This window comes from Haliotis cracherodii, unplaced genomic scaffold, assembly GCF_022045235.1.
Source record: "Haliotis cracherodii isolate W230 unplaced genomic scaffold, xgHalCrac1.p SCAF_4, whole genome shotgun sequence".
Lineage (NCBI taxonomy): Eukaryota > Metazoa > Mollusca > Gastropoda > Lepetellida > Haliotidae > Haliotis > Haliotis cracherodii.
The window spans coordinates 40,333,043-40,351,001 of NW_027266297.1; the positions used below are offsets into that span (position 1 = coordinate 40,333,043).

The 17,959-nt window shown below is 43.9% G+C and overlaps 1 protein-coding gene across 1 annotated transcript in view; it reads right to left on the bottom strand.

The window, feature by feature from the left end:
• Nucleotides 1-2,667: 2,667 nt before the first annotated feature.
• LOC139478544 (ciliogenesis and planar polarity effector 1-like) overlaps nt 2,668-17,959 on the bottom strand; it is a 66,145-nt gene continuing 50,853 nt past the window's right edge. The window contains exons 35-41 of the mRNA XM_071261042.1: nt 15,309-15,846; nt 14,489-14,770; nt 11,360-11,503; nt 9,718-9,852; nt 5,287-5,415; nt 4,796-4,983; nt 2,668-3,481 (exon numbers count right to left, since the gene is read on the bottom strand). Coding sequence (XP_071117143.1) covers nt 3,260-3,481; nt 4,796-4,983; nt 5,287-5,415; nt 9,718-9,852; nt 11,360-11,503; nt 14,489-14,770; nt 15,309-15,846 — 1,638 coding nt within the window. The 3' untranslated portion in view covers nt 2,668-3,259. The remainder of the gene's footprint in view (nt 3,482-4,795; nt 4,984-5,286; nt 5,416-9,717; nt 9,853-11,359; nt 11,504-14,488; nt 14,771-15,308; nt 15,847-17,959) is intronic.

Sequence of the window (17,959 nt, forward strand, 5' to 3'; positions counted from 1 at the left end):
CAGAGGTGCATGTGTTCGCACTAAAGCTGGTTTAATAATGCAAGTCCACTGATACCATGTTACAGATAAACATGGATACCCATCAAGACACAGTATACCAACTCCTAGCCGACTTACTTTTGTTTTATCCCCTTCATGCAGAGTGCCAGGCAGGGTAACAACAAGTACCATATTTTACTGTCGATTGCAAGGTCAGCCCATCTTCCTGAGGCAAGAGCGTCCACAAGCCTTTTCATCAAAGCCTTGTTTCCACCCTTGCTACATCAAGCCCACTTTCCTTTGCTAAATAAGATTGGACTATCGCACATATCTATAGTCCAATCAGAGAATGTTTCACAAAATCAACATCCATGAATTGGTACACCTTCAAATAAAGGTGATTTACCGCTGACTGTCTTTGTTGACACAAATTTGTTTTTTTGTCTTTTAAACCCCCCAACCATTGCCTGTTTTTATGTCAGGGATAAAATCGCGAATGTTGTTGTTATCTGATCAACTAGGTCGTCGCCAATGGTAGTGGCCATATTTGTGAAACTAAACAGCGATGTGGTTGGATATAGAGTTTTCCTAACAAGGGGCACAACACAACACGTGAGGTGGCGCCAGGGTCGAGCCAAGAAAAGTGGCTTTGATGTGGCAAGGGTAGAAAGGGTAGCTTTGATATAGGCTTGTGGACACACTTGCCTCGGGAAGAGGCCAGCTTTGATATAGGCTAGTGGACACACTTGTCTCGGGAAGATGCTAGCTTTGATATAGGCTAGTGGACACACTTCACCTGGGAAGATGCTAGCTTTGATATAGGCTAGTGGACACACTTGCCTCGGGAAGATGCCAGCTTTGATATAGGCTAGTGGACACACTTGCCTCGAGAAGATGCCAGCTTTGATAAAGGCTAGTGGACACGCTTGCCTCGAGAAGATGCTAGCTTTGATATAGGCTAGTGGACACGCTTGCCTCGGGAAGATGCCAGCTTTGATATAGGCTAGTGGACACACTTGCCTCGGGAAGAGGCCAGCTTTGATATAGACTAGTGGACACACTTGCCTCGGGAAGAGGCCAGCTTTGATATAGGCTAGTGGACACGCTTGCCTCGAGAAGATGCTAGCTTTGATATAGACTAGTGGACACACTTGCCTCGAGAAGATGCCAGCTTTGATAAAGGCTAGTGGACACGCTTGCCTCGAGAAGATGCTAGCTTTGATATAGGCTAGTGGACACGCTTGCCTCGGGAAGATGCCAGCTTTGATATAGGCTAGTGGACACACTTGCCTCGGGAAGAGGCCAGCTTTGATATAGACTAGTGGACACACTTGCCTCGGGAAGAGGCCAGCTTTGATATAGGCTAGTGGACACGCTTGCCTCGGGAAGAGGCCAGCTTTGATATAGGCTAGTGGACACACTTGCCTCGGGAAGATGGGTACAGATAGGTGATCGAACCTATGACCTTCAGCGCGAGGTAGATTCTGTTCCCACTATTACACAGTACAGAGGCATTCTTTTCATATAAGAACTTTTTTCATCCACATAATGAGGAATCTGACATATTATCTACGAACCCCCCACCCCATCCCCCATATCTTCAAGTTCTGGGATTTCACGACACTAAATTCATAATTAAAACGGTATTTAAATACGAGCCCTCCACAGGACAGATAAGTTGTATGTTTCATCTGTTCTTTGAGGAATGGGACAGTAGGATAGGTTGTGTTTTGCAAGACTTTATTTAGTTTATTATGAATACCAACAAAGCATGTTTGTACATATTTCAAACACAGATCAAATTCTATATATTTTGAAATATCTTTATGCCTTTTGTCCAGTTGAGTGAGTGAGTGAGTGAGTGTGGTTTTAAGCTGCTTTTAGCAATTTTCCAGCAATATCATGGTGGGAGACACCAGAAATGGGCTTCACACATTGTAACCATGTCGGGAATCAAACCCGGGTCTTCGGCCACTAGGCTACCCGACCACCCCTCGAAGACTGAGAACAGAAAGCCAGTGAATGTATATGTACTTTATTTCTCTTGTATAAAAGAAGTGATAAATGTCTGGATGGAATCACTGATATCTGGATAAAGCTATCACTATTTCCAGGTAATTTCTCTAACTAGCGAGTGATGTCCCCGCTGAATTGAGCATTAAGATCACTGTACATTCAATGAGCGGGTTACTTGGTAACTAAAGATTCACTGCTCATAAATACTAAAATAAAACATGTGTACAATATCTACATTAACCAGATAAATAAATGAAATAATATCACAGACAGCTAAGTGAGGTCACAAGCATCAAGTGTACAGGAGAACAGAGGAATCAAAATATCATGAGGAAAGTCTTCAGGAGTAGTGGACCCACAGTGGAAGATGCACTGGAGCAGTGCTGGATCCACAAGATTATAAGCTTCTACATTCATACTTCAGAATACAGAGGAGAAATAGAAAAAAGTAGAGTTTCACAGGACTGTAAACATTAACAGGAATACTGGGGCGCATAGGATTAATGGAACAAAATCTTCCACACGAAAAGAAGCATCTAAGGAATTGGTGAAAGATCTGGAGGAATTGTTCAGAATCCACAGGATTAAAAGCATCCACAGGAATAGCAGGACCTATAGGATGAGTGGCTGCCCCACAGGATTATAGTACACAAAGGATTGGGGGGGGGGGGGGGGGGGAGATACATAGGGGGGTAATTATTATCGATAGTAACAACATTGTACTTCATTTATCTACAACTTTAATTATTTGCATTCAAACAGCAATAATCTTTGTTCACGGAGGCATTACAATTTTCTCTTGCTGAGACCAATTTGCAATACAAGATTTCAGTTTGAAATTACTAAAGCTCCATCATCCAAAACACATCTAATAAGCGCCCATGGCGATATTTGCTAATATATTAACTTGTGAACAATCTCAATTAGCACCCCTTCTGATTGATCAATGTACAAAAGTCTTATTTATTCGAGTATAATACGCACTCGTGTGTTATATGCACCCTTAATTATGGGCAATTACATTCAGGAAAAATATATCTGTCTTACATAAACATTTCATGCTGTCAGCATAAAACACGAAATTTATCTTTCAACTGTTTTTTTTCACCAAAATGATATTCTTATAACAGCCCCCTATTTCTAATTTTGAGAGCGCTCTGGGCGCTTATTACGTCGAATATGGTAACCATCATTGCGATACTTTATCATATCAAAAGGGCACAAACTCAGAAGAATGCCCCATTAATACATGCATGCCTCAAGACTACACATCATCTTCATCTGCAATGAGCCTATCCACTGCATCCCAGTCTATGACACTGGCCACGCTGCCACTTCCGATGGAGGCTGCATCAGCAATGTCCCATATCTCGTCAACGTCGACGGAGTTGGTGTAGAGGTAGTCGTCTTCGCCCATCACTTCATTGTAGTAGTCGGACCTACCGTCGGACATCGGGTAGTCCAAGGCTGAGGCTGTTCCTCCCACCTAGCACAGAAAACAGTAGAGTTTCAGCTGCAGCTATTCATCTTTCATAACCAGGTGTTGGTGGGTGGCTTATTATAGTGGATGGATGGTACAGGTAGGTATATTTCAGCCATATGATGAGTCTGCCAAACAGTCTCCTTACTGAGGGGGGACTACTGTATAGGGTGAGTGAGTGAGTGGATGGCTCTTGACCATCCCATTGAGTGAGTGAGTGGATGGCTCTTGACCATCCCATTGAGTGAGTGAGTGGATGGCTCTTGACCATCCCATTGAGTGAGTGAGTGGGTGGCTCTTGACCATCCCATTGAGTGAGTGAGTGGATGGCTCTTGACCATCCCATTGAGTGAGTGAGTGGGTGGGATGGAGGGAGGGTGTAGGTGCATGGGTGGGGGAATGATTTGTTGTGGGAGGGTTGTGTGTGCATGGGTTGTTTGAGCAGGTTGTGGAGTGTCTGGGTGTTTGGGCAAGTTAATGGGCTGTTGCATTAAATCTGGTTTTTTTTGGTTGTTTAACGCTGCACTCAGCAATATTCCAGGTATACGATGGCGATCTGTAAATAATCGAGTTTGGAGCAGACAATCCAATGATTGACATAATGAGCATCGATCTCTATTTCGCTGACGGAAGGTCAGTTGAAAAGTTGCACGCCCAATGGTCAGGAGTTAAAGTTACAGAGTTGAAAATCCAACAGTTTATTGATATTTTCTGAGAACTACATTAAACAGAACTATTCTTAATTTTACCCTTTAATATTTTTTGTTCGTTACACCAGCAAATTCTGGACTGGCAACATTTTATCTGGTCTTGTAACTTTGCAATGTTGCCAGTCGGGTTGTCTGACTGAAATTTTGGGAAATTTTATACACTGGTTGGAGGCAAGGTCAAGGTGGATGAGTGGGTGAATGATTTCTTGTTTGGAGGGTTTGGTTGTTTGAGCAGGTCGTTGAGTGTGTTGGTGTTTGGGAAAGTCGGAGGGAAATTTGGTGGTTGGTTTGGACTTTGGGTTGGTTGGGTAAGTGCGTGGGTGGATGTATGGGAGGTTTGTAAGTGATGCTGGTGTGTTGTTGGGTGGGTTTGTGAGTGTTTGGGTGGGAGAGTTAGTGGGAGGGTTGTTGGGCAGGTGTTTTTGCTGTTGGTAGTGGTTTTATTTCTTTTTTGTGAGGGAAGGAGGAGGGTTGGGGTTTGGTTGGGTGAATGAGGGAGGGATCAGGGGAATCAAACCCCGGTGTTTAACTTGATGACCACTCTAAATACCATTCACTATGGTACCCCATTATCAACTCTCAGACAGACACCATATACGTTTGTCCTTACCGTGTAGACAACAGACGCATCATCCTCTGCATACAGCAACTGTCGGACATCATCCTCCATGACCCAGTCGCTGACCTCGGACCTCGCCTCCCATCCCTCAGCGATATCTTCCTCCATCGACCTGTACGGGGTGCTGTAGGGGCGGGGCCGAGTCACACCCCTTCCAGTTGGGTATCTGCGACTCTGGGCTGCAACAAGTGATAAACATACACATGTAGATTCTGTGACTTAAACAAAATAATTCAAACAATATTGTGTCCCTTTAACATTTTTTAACCAAAAATATTTATGAAGAATCTCTTCACATTTACATACTAATTGTGCTCAAAAACTTTTCATTACATACATCATATACACTTCACTCATGTATTAATATTAAATTTTGTGACACAATTTGCTACGACCAATCACAAGTCAGGCATATGCTTTATCGAATAAAACACAGCATATTCACAGCACAGCATATTCACAAAATGATGGTTAATGGTTACCTGTTCGCCTGAGAGTTTCTGGAGCTTGAGCATTGATGTCCTGCAACTGCTCTACATAATTCTTGGCAGGATGTGCCGGCTTTCTTGCCTTCATGAATGTACGAGGCTGGATGGTCACTGTCTTGCCTCCTGTGAAGCAAGGTTAGTATTGTTACTCTTGTGAGTCTTGTTTTACAACATTATTAGCAATATTCCCGCAATATCATGTTGAGCTTCATCCAGGGTACATGAGGGAACGAAACCCAGTCGATACCATGACAAACAACAACACCAAGAAAGGACTTCATCTAGGTTACATGAGGGAACAAAACCCAGTCTATACCATGACAAACAACAACACCAAGAAAGGGCTTCATCCAGGGTACATGAGGGAACAAAACCCAGTCGATACCATGACAAACAACTACACCAAGAAAGGGCTTCATCCAGGTTACATGAGGGAACAAAACCCAGTCGATACCATGACAAACAACGACACCAAGAAAGGACTTCATCTAGGTTACATGAGGGAACAAAACCCAGTCGATACCATGACAAACAACTACACCAAGAAAGGGCTTCATCCAGGGTACATGAGGGAACAAAACCCAGTCTATACCATGACTAAAAACGACACCAAGAAAGGGCTTCATCCAGGATACATGAGGGAACAAAACCCAGTCGATACCATGACAAACAACTACACCAAGAAAGGGCTTCATCCAGGTTACATGAGGGAACGAAACCCAGTCTATACCATGACAAACAACTACACCAAGAAAGGGCTTCATCCAGGTTACATGAGGGAACAAAACCCAGTCGATACCATGACAAACAACTAAACCAAGAAAGGGCTTCATCCAGGTTACATGAGGGAACGAAACCCAGTCGATACCATGACAAACAACTACACCAAGAAAGGGCTTCATCCAGGTTACATGAGGGAACAAAACCCAGTCGATACCATGACAAACAACTACACCAAGAAAGGGCTTCATCCAGGGTACATGAGGGAACAAAACCCAGTCGATACCATGACAAACAACTACACCAAGAAAGGGCTTCATCCAGGGTACATGAGGGAACAAAACCCAGTCTATACCATGACAAACAACTACACCAAGAAAGGGCTTCATCCAGGTTACATAAGGGAACAAAACCCAGTCGATACCATGACAAACAACTACACCAAGAAAGGACTTCATCCAGGTTACATAAGGGAACAAAACCCAGTCGATACCATGACAAACAACTACACCAAGAAAGGGCTTCATCCAGGTTACATAAGGGAACAAAACCCAGTCGATACCATGACAAACAACTACACCAAGAAAGGGCTTCATCCAGGGTACATGAGGGAACAAAACCCAGTCGATACCATGACAAACAACTACACCAAGAAAGGGCTTCATCCAGGTTACATGAGGGAACAAAACCCAGTCGATACCATGACAAACAACTACACCAAGAAAGGGCTTCATCCAGGGTACATGAGGGAACAAAACCCAGTCGATACCATGACAAACAACTACACCAAGAAAGGGCTTCATCCAGGGTACATGAGGGAACAAAACCCAGTCGATACCATGACAAACAACTACACCAAGAAAGGGCTTCATCCAGGTTACATGAGGGAACAAAACCCAGTCGATACCATGACAAACAACTACACCAAGAAAGGACTTCATCCAGGGTACATGAGGGAACAAAACCCAGTCTATACCATGACAAACAACTACACCAAGAAAGGGCTTCATCCAGGTTACATAAGGGAACAAAACCCAGTCGATACCATGACAAACAACGACACCAAGAAAGGACTTCATCCAGGGTACATGAGGGAACAAAACCCAGTCGATACAATGACAAACAACTACACCAAGAAAGGGCTTCATCCAGGTTACATGAGGGAACAAAACCCAGTCTATACCATGACAAACAACTACACCAAGAAAGGACTTCATCCAGGGTACATGAGGGAACAAAACCCAGTCTATACCATGACAAACAACTACACCAAGAAAGGGCTTCATCCAGGGTACATGAGGGAACAAAACCCAGTCTATACCATGACAAACAACTACACCAAGAAAGGGCTTCATCCAGGGTACATGAGGGAACAAAACCCAGTCTATACCATGACAAACAACTACACCAAGAAAGGACTTCATCCAGGGTACATGAGGGAACAAAACCCAGTCTATACCATGACAAACAACTACACCAAGAAAGGGCTTCATCCAGGGTACATGAGGGAACAAAACCCAGTCGATACCATGACAAACAACTACACCAAGAAAGGGCTTCATCCAGGTTACATGAGGGAACAAAACCCAGTCTATACCATGACAAACAACGACACCAAGAAAGGGCTTTATCCAGGTTATATGAGGGAACAAAACCCAGTCTATACCATGACAAACAACAACTTCAACAACTGGACAAGTCCACAACATCTCCCTGAAGAAAAGAAGCCTTCAAAACCAATAGGGTTCAAATAGTTGCTGGATCTTAATTCAACTCTTGTTTAAGAAGCATTAGAAAGTCGGAACTTAAAACCTATTAAATATTAATTTTAATGTATATATGTATAAAATTTAAAACAAAACCGATCAAGCCAGGACTATAAAACACAGTGGTCGATTGCATGCAGTATGATGACACAAAATCACCTAGTTGACACACCGTCAGTCAGGTGACACACCATCAGACAGTGACACACCATCAGTCAGGTGACACACCATCAGTCAGGTGACACACCATCAGTCAGGTGACACACCGTCAGTCAGGTGACACACCGTCAGACAGGTGACACACAGTCAGTCAGGGGACATACCATCAGACAGGTGACACACAGGTGACACACCGTCAGACAGGTGACACACCATCAGACAGGTGACACACAGGTGACACACCGTCAGACAGGTGACACACGGGTGACACACAGTCAGGTGACACACCGTCAGACAGGTGACACACAGTCAGGGGACACACCGTCAGACAGGTGACACACAGTCAGTCAGGGGACATACCATCAGACAGGTGACACACAGTCAGGTGACACACCGTCAGACAGGTGACACACCGTCAGACAGGTGACATACCATCAGTCAGGTGACATACCGTCAGACAGGTGACACACCATCAGTCAGGTGACACACCATCAGTCAGGTGACACACCGTCAGTCAGGTGACACACCGTCAGTCAGGTGACACACCGTCAGTCAGGTGACACACCGTCAGTCAGGTGACACACAGTCAGACAGGGGACATACCATCAGACAGGTGACACACAGTCAGTCAGGTGACACACCATCAGACAGGTGACACACCATCAGTCAGGTGACACACCATCAGTCAGGTGACTCACCATCAGACAGGTGACACACAGTCAGTCAGGTGACACACCGTCAGACAGGTGACACACAGTCAGTCAGGGGACATACCATCAGACAGGTGACACACAGGTGACACACCATCAGACAGGTGACACACCGTCAGACAGGTGACACACCGTCAGTCAGGTGACACACAGTCAGACAGGGGACATACCATCAGACAGGTGACACACAGTCAGTCAGGTGACACACCATCAGACAGGTGACACACCATCAGTCAGGTGACACACCATCAGTCAGGTGACTCACCATCAGACAGGTGACACACAGTCAGTCAGGTGACACACCGTCAGACAGGTGACACACAGTCAGTCAGGGGACATACCATCAGACAGGTGACACACAGGTGACACACCGTCAGACAGGTGACACACCATCAGACAGGTGACACACAGGTGACACACCGTCAGACAGGTGACACACGGGTGACACACCGTCAGACAGGTGACACACAGTCAGGTGACACACCGTCAGACAGGTGACACACAGTCAGGGGACACACCGTCAGACAGGTGACACACAGTCAGGTGACACACCGTCAGACAGGTGACACACCGTCAGACAGGTGACATACCATCAGTCAGGTGACATACCGTCAGACAGGTGACACACCGTCAGACAGGTGACATACCATCAGACAGGTGACACACCGTCAGACAGGTGACATACCGTCAGACAGGTGACACACCATCAGACAGGTGACATACCATCAGTCAGGTGACATACCATCAGACAGGTGACACACCGTCAGACAGGTGACATACCATCAGACAGGTAACACACAGTCAGTCAGGTGACACACCGTCAGACAGGTGACATACCATCAGACAGGTGACATACCGTCAGACAGGTGACACACCGTCAGACAGGTGAAATATAGTTGTTTCACTCCAAACTCAATATTCGAGCCTGGTCCAGTCAATCCAGTGATTGATATCATGAGTATCCAAAGACAACTTGTGATATCAACAAATAAAGCCGACTTTCTGGAGTCCATGATTTCCCAGAACCAGTATAATGTGCCTGCTCCTCCCCACTGCTCTGGGGTCCTCACCTTTCAGAGTTCTCCTCGAGGTAGAGTTGGCATTCAGTCTCTTCAGCTGTTCCACGTAGGTCTGGGGTTTGTGCTTGGGACCTGTAGGAGTTGGCTTCCGATACGTTGCCTGCCAGCCCGCTGAGCGTGTTCTCACTGCAACATAGAACAGATCGTTGACTTCAACTTCATTAAATCTATATTTCATAACAGATAAATACAGTCCAAGAAGAATCCTAATTGTCCTACAATTTGGCTGAACTACCGCTACTGTAGTTGAACAGTCCAGTGCACTTAGAGTTTCACTGTATAGGTGGATATTATAATAACATAGCGATAAAGTAGGTCGATATTATAATAACAGTGACAAAGTAGGTCGATATTATAATATCAATGATAAAGTAGGTGGATAATATAAAATCATTGTGATAAAGTAGGTCGAAATTATAATAACAGTGATAAAGTAGGTGGATATTATAATACCAGTGATAAAGTAGGTCGATATTATAATACCACAGTGATAAAATAGGGGCATATTATAATAACATAGTGACAAAATAGGTGGATATAATAACAGTGATAAAATAGGTGGATATTATAACATAGTGATAAGTAGGTTGATATCATAAAAACAGTGATAAAATAGGTGGATATTATAATAACATAGTGATAAAATAGAGATAAAATAGGTGGATAATATAACAGTGATAAAATAAATGGATATCATAATACCATGGTGATAAAATAGGTGGATTTTATAATACCAGTGATAAAGTAGGTCGATATAATAATACCATAGTGATAAAATAGGTGGATTTTATAATACCAGTGATAAAGTAGGTCGATATAATAATACCATAGTGATAAAATAGGTGGATCTTATAATAACATAGTGACAAAATCGGTGGATATAATAACAGGGATAAAATAGGTGGATATTATAACATAGTGATAAAATAGGTGGATATAATAAGTGATAAAAGAGATGGATATTATAACATAGTGATAAAATAGGTGGATATCAAAATAACTAAGAGATTAAATAGTGATAAAATAGTCAAACCGAAAACCAATTACAATGGCACCATGTCTAAAAAGTAGTGCAATGAAATATAATGGTTGTACTGCAACACTAGACATAACGAACTGAAAGAGACCACCAGTTTGTTAAGCATACTTCTGGAGTTTCACTGTATAGTTCAGTTCAGTTTGTGTACAGACAAGTTTAGGGAGCTATTTCCCTACTACAAACTTGATTGACTTGAAGTTGCGATGCACATCTAATACATAGACAGTTATCAAGGTTTCAAACAGCAGGAAGCTGATACAGTAACACAAAGTATCACGGTCTGGTTATTAAAATTTCTTCATGATCACACTGCATAATCATTCATATCATTTTCACAAAACAAAAATCTAAAGAGAGTAAATGTTGTTTGATGTCAGCAATAATCTAGCTTTATCTTGTTTATCACAGTGGTTTTCAAACTGAGTAAGGACCAGAAAATATAGTGACTGAAAACATAAACAATATATACACCACTGGGCAAGATTGCAGGATACCAGCCATGCAAGCAGGACCACCGGATTCTTTTGGCCAAGCCTTACGACAGGCATCCTTCCCCAAAGTGTAATTAAATAGAGAAGAGTGTTTCCTTCTGACCTGACTCTGGGACATGCTGTCTGGGGACGACTGGCGTGGAGTACTGCGTCCTTGGCTTCATCTCCTGTAGACGCTCTGCGTACGTCTTCACCCGCCGTGGCCCTGTGGCCGCCTTCCGCGCTGTGCCAGGGATGTGCTTAGAACCTGCAGATCAAGTTGAGATAACCACATCATCAGTGTGAAATCAACTGTCTACATCCTTTTATCCAATCAGTCAATGATCCTTGAAACTATGGCAAGGAATTGGACATAGGGCATATATATATATCAGGATTACATGCCACAAAAAGACATTCACTCACATCTTAGAACACAATCAACAAGAAACAAGCCCCCTCATCAACACGCATCACAAACAACAGGTCAATGAATGTTTTTCATGGCATGTAAAGTATAATAAATCTTGGGGCTAGGGACCACCGGCTGGTACAAGTAAGTACTCGGGTACTCGGGTCGGGTGGGTACTGAAAAGGACCCAGATACCCACAGGAGTACACGGCCCCATGGTTAGTCACGTGATATATTGTTTAATGACATAAATTATCAAGAACTCCATGGTTACACAACAAGTCACTAATGTTCACATTTCTTTCTGACTATGTACACATTCCTTCTGACTTTTATATGGTTGAATACAGATAAAACTTCAGTCAACTTTTGTGTTTGCAGGACCAGATCGTTTTATACATGTGTCTAAATACATTTTTCAAAGGCTACGATCAGACTACTGTAAACAGCTTTATTTCTGCGCCGTTAAAATATTGCAAATACCACGCCAAAGACAATACTGCGACGAGATATTTTTGCGAGTTGCCGTGTTGAGATGACCCCTCGCGTACCAAACAATAGACAGCTTCTCTCCGAAGCTAGTTTTTCTGAGTTGGACGGAAATTTGACCGGAAGAGATTGCGACCAATTATCAAATACGATAATCATGTCATGTGTGGACAAAATTGCAAAGGACACTGACGCAATCAAGCGAGGTTGGAAGAAGGCAGAATTACTGTGAGGTAACAGTGACACTAACTGGTCTGTTTATACTGTCATTTGTGACGTATTGTGTGACCATTCTGCATTCATTTGTGTTTTTAACTTATTGAGTAACTTGTAGTTCTGGTTGATGATTTCAACATTTGATGACGCGTTGCAATGAATAAAGTATGTATGTATTATTTATACGTATTTTTGCGTTTTTAATTTTTGCGATTGAGTCTCGTTTGCAAAACTCGCAATAATAAAACAGTCGCAAAAAATTCCCTGTTTACAGTATTCCCAATCAGACATTTTGTACCCATCTCTTGAGACCTACAGCGGGTACCCGGGTAGGGTCAGGTAACAGGGGTAGGGTAACTGGGTAGTAAATTTGGACTCATCCCAGCCCAAGTTGATAGTCTGAGCACCATCACCAAAATGAGCAACACAACAGCTGAGGGTTGCCAGGCATAAGCCAAAGTCAGCGATGTCAATATTCAGTCCGGGATGCTCTTTTTCATCCTCAGATCAGCACAGTATCCTCTGCCCCTTTCAGTTACACAAACACATGCCCTCTTTCCCAAAGATCAGCAAATAGATGCCCTCTTTCCCAAAGATCAGCAAATAGATGCCCTCTTTCACAAAGATCAGCAAATAGATGCCCTCTTTCCCAAAGATCAGCAAACATACCCTCTTTCCCAAAGATCAACAAATAGATGCCCTCTTTCACAAAGATCAGCAAATAGATGCCCTCTTTCCCAAAGATCAGCAAATAGATGCCCTCTTTCACAAAGATCAGCAAATAGATGCCCTCTTTCACAAAGATCAGCAAATAGATACCCTCTTTCCCAAAGATCAGCAAATAGATGCCCTCTTTCCCAAAGATCAGCAAATAGATGCCCTCTTTCCCAAAGATCAGCAAATAGATGCCCTCTTTCCCAAAAATCAGCAAATAGATGTCCTCTTTCACAAAGATCAGCAAACATACCCTCTTTCCCAAAGATCAACAAATAGATGCCCTCTTTCCCAAAGATCAGCAAATAGATGCCCTCTTTCCCAAAGATCAGCAAACATACGCTCTTTCCCTAAGATCAACAAATAGATGCCCTCTTTCACAAAGATCAGCAAATAGATGCCCTCTTTCCAAAAGATCAGCAAATAGATGTCCTCTTTCCCAAAGATCAGCAAATAGATGTCCTCTTTCCCAAAGATCAGCAAATAGATGCCCTCTTTCCCAAAGATCAGCAAATAGATGTCCTCTTTCACAAAGATCAGCAAATAGATGTCCTCTTTCACAAAGATCAGCAAATAGATGCCCTCTTTCACAAAGATCAGCAAAAAGATGCCCTCTTTCACAAAGATCAGCAAATAGATGCCCTTTTTCGAAAAGATCAGCAAATAGATGCCCTCTTTCACAAAGATCAGCAAAAAGATGCCCTCTTTCACAAAGATCAGCAAATAGATGCCCTCTTTCACAAAGATCAGCAAACATACCCTCTTTCACTAAGATCAGCAAATAGATGTCCTCTTTCACTAAGATCAGCAAATAGATGCCTTCTTTCACTAAGATCAGCAAATAGATGTCCTCTTTCACTAAGATCAGCAAATAGATGCCCTCTTTCACTAAGATCAGCAAATAGATGCCTTCTTTCACAAAGATCAGCAAATAGATGCCCTCTTTCACAAAGATCAGCAAACATACCCTCTTTCACTAAGATCAGCAAATAGATGTCCTCTTTCACTAAGATCAGCAAATAGATGCCTTCTTTCACTAAGATCAGCAAATAGATGTCCTCTTTCACTAAGATCAGCAAATAGATGCCCTCTTTCACTAAGATCAGCAAATAGATGCCTTCTTTCACTAAGATCAGCAAATAGATGTCCTCTTTCACTAAGATCAGCAAATAGATGCCTTCTTTCACTAAGATCAGTAAATAGATGTCCTCTTTCACTAAGATCAGCAAATAGATGCCCTCTTTCACCAAGATCAGAAACAGATGCCCCTTTTCAATCTGAGATCAGCATGTTCCTTAACAGTGGATGATAAAGCCCTATGATAAGGCTCCGCCACATGCAGCAGTTGACAAGTATGGGATACCAGGATCCCAGTCCTGCGGTGAACACTAACAGCAACAACAGCCAACACATCACACTCACCATACAGCCTCTCCTTTTCCTCAGTAGTGGAATCCCGTGCTGTGTTCTGCCGACTCATACTAGATAGCCTCTCAACGTAGTTGGGCCCCGACCGCCTCACTGGACCTGTCCGGAGCTTCTCAGGTCGCTGCAGTCTCACCAGCTCGGTGAAGGACTTGGGCTTGTAGGGCTTCACAGGGACGTTGTTCTTCTTGGGTTCTGATCTGGAGTCCTTGGTGTCGCGTTCAAAGGGCAGAGGCTTGTCATCCATTTCCTCCACATGGCGTGCATAACTCAGGAGATCTGACGAAGAGAATGAAACATGTCAGGAGTGAAACAGTGTATCATCAGAAACAGAGACAATATATACTACTCAAAAGAAGTAAAAGAAAACCCGATTCTTTCATGTCACTATCCATGTTTTACAAAATTTTGAACACTAGCTTCTGCTATTCATGTGAAAACACTTGTATACTCATAAACATGCACAAATCATGTTTTTACTCAAACTAACAGCACTGTAAGTAACAGAGCGATAGGATCGATGTCATCAAGGTTCACACCCTGGCTAAAAGTGAGTAGCCTCTTTTATCAGTTTTTCATTTTTATCACAATGACCTTGACCTTTGACTTGTTGTGACCAAACTCTTTTCAAAGCAGGGCCCCATCCTCACGAATGCATCAAGGAAGTTTTATACAGGTCAAAGGGCAGTTAAAGTGTCAATGTAAATCAAATAGTAATTATACAGATTTTTTGGCAGTGTTCCATGACATAACTGTATATATAGGTTAACATGGGAATCCCACTCACATTACAGTACACATCAGTAAACAGTCTCACCTGCTGTGGAACCACCTGTTCTATCAAAGTCGGAGTCAAGTCCTTGTTCCAATAACAGTTCATCCGAGAAGGCGAGAACATCGTCCAGGCGTCTTGGTCGTTCCTCAAAGTTGTCGGAAGTCTTCAGGATGCCCTTCCTCGTGGGACTATCGGGACTCAGGGTCCTCCTGAAGTTGGTCTGAATCACCCTCGTTCTTTCCAAGTTCCTGGACCTTAGTGACAAGGTTGGACTTGCATCGGTCAGCGTTGGTCGAAGCACCCTCTGTCCTGCCCTCGGCGGAGAAATCTTCCTCTTGAACTTGGGGGTCAGAGATGAAGTACGTTGCGGTGACAGGGACGCTGTTCGCTTGGGTGAAACTTTTCGAGGAGCTTTCCGTGAAGGCTGTTCTTTAGGAAGTTGTGGCTTGTCAACCAAAATATCTCCAAGAAGCATCTCAGCTTCTTCAAATCGTCTTTCCATGTTCTCCTTGCCAGTGTTCTTCCTGAATGCTGTTCGCTCCTTCTCAGCTTCTTGAAGTGCTCTGCTCCGTAGTGTCGCCTGCATCATAGAACACAAGTATTAGTTGCAACCATCGACATTTGCAGGTACTTCAGACAATGAAACCGTATTGTTTTGTATAACAGTATAAAAATATATGATGGAAAGGGCCAAATACTATCATAATGCGTACATAACATGAGGCAAGTGCAAATGGAGCTTTCAGTAGCCAACTGGAAGTTCACTTGCCCAAACATCATGCCAGCAATATTTTTCTCCTTATCCAAGAAACCACGATATCGAAATGGATTAAAAAGGGAAGCGCAAACAGTGACTTTAGACTTGATGTTTCTGACTTTGTGTGAGTTCATTAGAGTATTATATTGTATTAACGTTGGACCTGATGACCCCTCTCCCAGGCCCCCACATCATTCAAAGCATAGTCATATGATATCATTACATGAATTTGGACATTCATGTTAGTATACCTTTCCTGACACAATGCATTGCAATTTTCTGTTTCACTTTGATCATGTAGCACAGAACCCAAAACAGGCCTCTTCTAACTTCAGAGACCCCATGCCCTTGGTTACCTTGCCCTTGGTTACCTTGCCCTTGGTTACCTTACCCTTGGTAACCCTGCCCTTGGTTACCCTGCCCTTGGTAACCTTGCCCTTGGTAACCTTGCCCTTGGTTTCCTTGCCCTTGGTTACCTTGCCCTTGGTTTCCTTGCCCTTGGTTACCTTGCCCTTGGTTACCTTGCCCTTGGTTACCTTGCACTTGGTAACCCTGCCCTTGGTTACCCTGCTCTTGGTAACCTTGCCCTTGGTTACCTTGCCCTTGGTTTTTTCTTGCCCTTGGTTTTTTCTTGCCCTTGGTTACCTTGCCCTTGGTTACCTTGCTCTTGGTTACCTGGCCCTTGGTTTCCTTGCACTTGGTTTCCTTGCCCTTGGTTTCCTTGCCCTTGGTTTCCTTGCCCATGGTAACCTTGCCCTTGGTTTCCTTGCCCTTGGTTTCCTTGCACTTGGTTTCCTTGCCCTTGGTTTCCTTGCCCTTGGTAACCTTGCCCATGGTAACCTTGCCCTTGGTTTCCTTGCCCTTGGTTTCCTTGCACTTGGTTTCCTTGCCCTTGGTTTCCTTGCCCTTGGTTTCCTTGCCCTTGGTTACCTTGCCCTTGGTTACCTTGCTCTTGGTTACCTTGCCCTTGGTTACCTTGCCCTTGGTTACCCTGCCCTTGGTTACCTCGCCCTTGGTTTCCTTGCCCTTGGTTACCTTGCCCTTGGTTACCTTGCCCTTGGTTACCTTGCCCTTGGTTTCCTTGCCCTTGGCTACCTTGACCTTGGTTACCTTGCCCTTGGTTTCCTTGCACTTGGTTTCCTTGCACTTGGTTTCCTTGCCCTTGGTTTCCTTGCACTTGGTTTCCTTGCCCTTGGTTTACTTGCCCTTGGTTACCTTGCCCTTGGTTTCCTTGCCCTTGGTTACCCTGCCCTTGGTTACCCTGCCCTTGGTTACCTTGCCCTTGGTAACCCTGCCCTTGGTTACCCTGCCCTTGGTAACCTTGCCCTTGGTTACCTTGCCCTTGGTTTCCTTGCCCTTGGTTACCTTGCCCTTGGTTACCTTGCCCTTGGTTACCTTGCCCTTGGTTTCCTTGCCCTTGGCTACCTTGCCCTTGGTTACCTTGCCCTTGGTTTCCTTGTCCTTGGTTTACTTGCACTTGGTTTCCTTGCACTTGGTTTCCTTGCCCTTGGTTTCCTTGCACTTGGTTTCCTTGCCCTTGGTTTACTTGCCCTTGGTTACCTTGCCCTTGGTTTCCTTGCCCCTGGTTACCCTGCCCTTGGTTACCTTGCCCTTGGTAACCCTGCCCTTGGTTACCCTGCTCTTGGTAACCTTGCCCTTGGTTACCTTGCCCTTGTTTTTTTCTTGCCCTTGGTTTTTTCTTGCCCTTGGTTACCTTGCCCTTGGTTACCTTGCTCTTGGTTACCTTGCCCTTGGTTTCCTTGCCCTTGGTTACCTTGCCCTTGGTTTCCTTGCCCTTGGTTACCTTGCTCTTGGTTACCTTGCTCTTGGTTATCTTTCCCTTGGTTACCCTGCCCTTGGTTACCTTGCCCTTGGTTACCCTGCCCTTGGTTACCTTGCTCTTGGTTACCTTGCCCTTGGTTTCCTTGCCCTTGGC